This window comes from Chinchilla lanigera, unplaced genomic scaffold (genome assembly GCF_000276665.1).
Source record: "Chinchilla lanigera isolate Chin_1 unplaced genomic scaffold, ChiLan1.0 scaffold00013, whole genome shotgun sequence".
NCBI classification, from domain to species: Eukaryota; Metazoa; Chordata; class Mammalia; order Rodentia; family Chinchillidae; genus Chinchilla; species Chinchilla lanigera.
This window is the reverse complement of record NW_004955414.1, coordinates 19859620-19865664: the sequence shown is the minus strand read 5'-3', so window position 1 is coordinate 19865664 and position 6045 is coordinate 19859620. Positions and strand designations below refer to the sequence as shown.

Sequence of the window (6045 nt, the reverse complement as noted above, 5' to 3'; positions counted from 1 at the left end):
GGAGGTTTTGTGATTTCTTCTGTCATTAATTTCCAATTTCACTGCACTATGGTCCAACAGTATACAAGGGATAATTTCAATTCCTTTGCATTTAAACATGTTCTATGTGCTAACATATGGTCTGTTTTAGAGAACGTCCCATGTGCAGCTGAGAAGGATGTGTATTCTGATGCTGTTGTATGGAACAGTGTAAAGGTCTACTAAGTCCATATGTTCACAAGTTTGGTTAAGTTCTCTTATTTCTTTGCTGATTTTTTATCTAGTTGATCTATCTCTTTGTGACAATGGTATGTTAAAATCCCGTTATGATTGTGTTGCTGCTTATTTCATTTTTCATGTCCGTTAAAATCTGTCTTATATATTGGGTGCTCCTATATTTGGTACACAGATGTTTATGATTGTTCTCTCTTCCTCTTAAAGTTTTTCCAAGTATGTAGTGTCCTTCTGTATCTCTTTTGATTGTTCTTGGTTTGAAGTTCATGTTGTCTGCAAAGAGAATGGCTACACCCACTTTTTTCTGGGTTCCTGTAGCATGGAGTATTTTTTCCATCCTTTAATTTTCAGTCTATGAATGTCCTTTTGCGTTAAATATGTTTCTTGTATATAGTATATAGTTGGATTTTGTTTCCTGATCCACTCTGCTAGTATGCTTCTTTTGGTTGGTGCACTGAGACCATTTACATTGATGGTAATTACTGATATGTACGGGCTTATCTTTGTCATGGTATTTTCCTACTGTTGGATCCCCTTTTTTCCCTCTGTTTAATTGCTTGCTCTGCTTGGTGGTTACTTTCTGCTGTTGTTCTTGAAGTTGTGCTCTGTTTTATATCTTTCTAGAATATCTTTTAGTACTCTTTGTAAGACTGGTTTGGTACTCATGAATTTCTTAAGCTGTTCTTTATTTTGAAAATATTTTATTTCTCCATTAAATATGAAGGACAGTTTTGCAGGGTACATCATACTGGGTTGGAAGTTGTTTTCTTTCAGTACCTGAAATATTTCAAGCTCTTCTGGACTTGATGGTTTGTGTTAAGAAATCTGCCATGATTCTGATGGGCTTTCCTTTATAGGTAATCTGTTTCTTTTTTCTAACAGCTTTTAATATTCTGTTCTTTTGTTAAGTTTCTGGGATCTTGATCACTATATGTCTGGGTGTAAATTTATTGTGGTTATGATTAACTGGAGTTCTATATGCTTCACTTATCTGGATGTCCGATTCTTTTGCCATGCCTGGGAAATTTTGTTTCTTTTTTTTTTTTTTTTTTTACCAGGAATTGAACTCATGACCTTGCACTTGCCAGGCAGGCATTTGTGCTGCTAAGTTATATCCCTGGCCCAATTTTCTGCTATTGTTTCTGCAAATAGTCTTTTTATGTCATTTGCGTTGCCACCTGCTCTTTCATTGATACCTATTAATCTGACATTGTTTTTCTTTGCTTTATCTTGCAGTTGCTGAATTGTTTTTTTCCTGGTTCCGTGTTTTTAAGAGACCCTTCCTTTTATGTTTGTTAGTGGCAATGCTGTCTTCAAGGTCTGAAAGTCTATCTTCAGCATTGTTCAAGCGGTTTTGCCAGCTTTCAATGGAATTTTTAACTTCCTGGATATCTGTTTGAATCTGTTTCACACATTCTAGTTCTTTTCTATATTGTTCACTCAAGGTTTCCATGAGTTGTCTATGCTCTTCTATTTTCTTATCAATGTCATCTTTGGATATGCTGAACACTTCTTTCATTATTGTAGTCATTTCTTTTTTTACCTGAGACGTTATTTCTGATCTGATGTCTTCTATGGCTTGATGGGAGTTGTTTCTTTACTTCAGTTGTTATCATTTCAGAAATTTCAGGTGTATGACTTCTAAGCTCTTCTGTGTTGATGTCTCCTGGACTTGTTCTAGGTGGTATGGAGGTCTGAGATTGCATTTTGCTTCTTCGATTTGTCATTTTTGAAGATGCAGAGGTTCCCTAGAGCACAGCTTCACTCTCCCGATTGTGTGTGAGTGGCAGGGCGAGTGTTTGAAGATCCCCAGTGCTCAGTGCAGCTCCTATGTTGGTGAGTGGTGGCAAAGTGGAGTCCCAGATGCTCCAAAACTTTCTTGCATTCAGTTGGTTCCCAGTAGAGTGTGGGAAGGGCAGGGGAAGTTTATGGAGTTCCTGAAGCTGTCTGAGGTTCGGCGTGGCTTCCACAATAGTAGGGAGGAAGTAGGTTGTAGTTACCAAGGCTTCAGATATTACCCAGGACCGAGCCTGTTTCCCATACTGGCAGGGGAGGGGATGAGGGTAGAGTCCCCGAGGCCACTGACTCTGTCCAGGTTTTAGCTGGGCTCCCAGGTGGCTGTGGGTTTTTCTGGGAGTGACCACTGAGGCCCCAGAAGTTGTCCAGGGCTCCATGTGCTTCACACATTAGTGGGGGAGGCTCAGGAGCAGCTCACCAGGGTTCTCAAAGATGTCCAGGGTTCAGCCCAGCACCCACAGACACTATGTGTGGGGAGTAGCCACTGAGGCCCCAGGGGGTTCCCAGGACTCCGCCTGCCTCGCACACTGGTCAGGGAGTCACAACGGTGGTTCACCAGGGTTCCTGATGATGTGTAGGGTTCAGCCCAGCACCCACAGACACACTATGGGTGTGGGGAGTAGCCACTGAGGCCCCAGAGGGTGCCCAGGGCTCTGCCTGCCTCAAATGCTGGTCAGGGAGTCACAGCAGCGGTTCACCGGGGTTCCTGAAGATGTGCAGGGTTCAGCCCAGCACCCACAGACACACTGTGGGTGAGGGGAGTTGCCACCGGGGCCCAGAGGGTGCTCGGGGCTCTGCCTGCCTCGTATGTTGGTCAGGGAGTCACAGCAGTGCTTTACCAGTGTTCCTGAAGATGTATAGGGTTCAGCCCAACACCCACAGACACACTGTGGGCGAGTGGAGTTGCCACCAAGGCCCAGAGGGGGCTCAAGGCTCTGCCTGCCTTGCATGCTGGTCAGAGAGTAATGACAGCAGTTCACTAGGGTTCCTGAAGATGTGCAGGTTTCAGCCCAGCACCCACAGACACATTATGGGTGTGGGGAGTAGCCACTGAGGCCCCAGAGGGTGCCCAGGCTCTGCCCGCCTCGAGTGCTGGTCAGGGAGTCACAACGACAGTTCACTGGGGTTCCTGAAGATGTGCAGGGTTCAGTCCAGCACCCACAGACATACTGTGGGTGAGGGGAGTTGCCACCAAGGCCCAGAGGGTGCTCAGAGCTCACATGCTGATCAAGGAGTAACAACAGCAGTTCACCGGGGTTCCTGAAGATGTGCAGGGTTCAACCCAGCACCCGTATAAACACTGTGGGTGAGGGGAGTAGCCACCAAGGCCCCAGAGGGTGCTCGGGGCTCTGCCTGCCTCGCACACTGGTCAGGGAATAACAGTGGCAGTTCACAGGGCTTCCTGAAGATGTGCAGGGTTCAGCCCAGCACTCACAGACACACTATGGTTGTGGCAAGTCCACCACCACAATTTTAGAAAATTTTCATTATCAAGTGTTTGCCTTCTGTACAATTCATTTATCACACAGCATTCAGAGATCTTTAAGAATGCAAATTTCATTTACCACAGCAGGCAATACAGGCATTCAATGTGATGAACTATCTATTTTCTTATTATTATTTCTTCATCAAAACCATTTCAGAAGACTAAAAGCAGCTGAAATGACACATACCTTGAAAGCTGTGGGCGGTTGGTACCAGCATTGAAGAGAGTGGGAGAAGCATGAGTAAACCACTTCTCAGAAAGAAGGTTGTATGTTTCAATTGCAGCATCTATGTCTTCTTTGTGAATCCCCACAGACACCCTCATCAACATATGTTGCGGCCTTTCAGCCACTATAAACAAAACAGAAGTTTCCACTGATGATATATGTCAGAAAAACTAGGCTAAAATGTATTTGAATCAGATGAAAAAAACTTTTTATAGCATTGAGGACAATTATTTACAAACTAAACCTGAGGTTGAAAATATTTAGAATCTAAAAAGAAATGTTAAGGCTAACCACACAAAACTCTCTATTCGATATAAAGAAAAAAAAAAAAAAAACACATAAAACACATTTCCCATTTCTCACCTTTTCCATTGATCTTCAACAAATAGGACCGCTCCAAAGTCTAGAAAAAGCCACCAAAAAATTTTACACATCTCTTAAAAACACAGTGGACTTAGCCATCATAATGTGATCTATTTAACTTCTTTCAATATTGATATAATTTTAACTGAAAATAATAGCACATTTACTTTTCCTAGCTTCAGTCTACAATATTACCAAACATTTTGTTTGGGGAAAGATTGCATGAAAATTCTGGAAAAATTCAACTTTGTATATTACAGCATAAGTGGTATAAAACATTATCATCTCAATGGTTAACACAAAGCACTTGTAAAAGCTAGGCAATATGCTTATTTAATCCTCAACAGAATTTGTTGTTAAAATTTTATATTATCTCCATTCTAAGAAAAGTGAAGCAGAGATTATATAATTTAAATAATTTCCTAGTAAGAAATAAGGCAGAGATTTGAATTCAGGTAGTTTGACATCAATATTTATGTTCTCAGTCACTATACTATACTATCAACATAAAAATACTTAGAAAATTTGGTATATGGTAGGGATTCAGTAAATATTTTTCAAAAATAACAGAATAATAAGGAATAATTTTGGCACATTATCTGTATAATCCCTCAGGTAATACAGAAGTAATACCTGTAAAATTCAAAAACTATAAGTGGATACATTATCTTTGCCTTAATTCAAACCACCACCACTACCTTAACCCCACAGATCCCCCAGGACCATCTTGACTCTCAACAACTTTATTACTATCATAACCATATCTTCAAAATATAAACAAAACAATTCCCTGATTGAAGGAAGAATGCCCACCTATTTGAAATCCATTATTTATTTTACCTTAAAGCCAAAGTAATTATAAGAGAAATCTCGGTCATAGATAATGGCAGAATTCAGGCGCTGACAGGGGTGAAAAAGAACCCATAATTAATATAATTATACTTATTTTCACAAAATCTGACATATTACCCCAACTCAAGAACTAATTGACAGAGAATACAAAAGAGATAACATTAAGTCTCATTGTTATAGAATAGAAATCCATCCAACATTTAGAAAAAGAAACAATAAAAAGACAAATTTTCCAAAACTACCCTACATTTCTAGTACACCTCTAACCAAAGAAAGAAAGAACATAAGCATAAAAGCGGCTACATTATCATCCTTAAACGTATTTTTAGATTGGCTGTTAGTTTAAAAGTATTGGCATATACTTACTAATAATTCATATTGTTTACTTTAAAAATAAACCCAAGCCAAATGTGGTGGCACACACTTGTAATCACAGCACACTTGTAAGCTCAGCACTAAGGAGGCTGAGGTAGAACTACTGCGAGTTCAAGGACAGCCTGGGCTACAAAGTAAGTTCAAGGCCAGCCTAAACTGCATAGCAAGATCCTGCCTCAAAAAGACAAATTAATTAATTAATTAAAAATAAAAATAAACTCATTTAAACTGCATGTAATATACATGGTAAGCAATTACAGAAAGCAGGATTACAAGTTGAAGCCAGCCTACATAACTTATCAAGACAGTCTCAAAATAAAATAGAAAAAGGACTGGGGATGCAGCTCAGTGGTAGAGAATTGCCTGCATGTATGAGGAACTAGGTTCAGTCCCTAGTATCACAAAAAAAGTAATTAAGTTTTAAATGCACTTTTGTTGCAAAAGATGAGTATAAGCCTAGAATGAATACTGAAGAACTAAAATACCTGACTATCGCTATTTATTTGTTCAATATTTATTTCTTAGATACAAGTTTTGCTGCTGTTGTCTTAACCTGTCTTCAAGATTATATACACGAGGTGGGTTTGGTGACACACGCCTGTGATCTCAGCACACGGGAGGCAGAGGCAGGAGAATTGCAATGAGTTCAAGGCCAGCATGGGCTACATACTGAGTTGAAGGCCAGCCTGAACTGCACAATGAGACACTGTCTCAAAAAAAAAAAAAAAAAAAA

The 6045-nt window shown here is 40.1% G+C and overlaps 1 protein-coding gene across 1 annotated transcript in view; it reads right to left on the bottom strand.

Annotated features, from left to right (window-relative positions):
- Positions 1–6045, bottom strand: part of Rrm1 (ribonucleotide reductase M1) — a 54357-nt gene that overhangs the window by 39215 nt on the left and 9097 nt on the right. Inside the window, exons 5-7 of the mRNA XM_005380041.2 lie at positions 4926–4985; positions 4086–4125; positions 3684–3846 (exon numbers count right to left, since the gene is read on the bottom strand). Of these exons, the coding sequence (XP_005380098.1) occupies positions 3684–3846; positions 4086–4125; positions 4926–4985 (263 nt within the window). The remainder of the gene's footprint in view (positions 1–3683; positions 3847–4085; positions 4126–4925; positions 4986–6045) is intronic.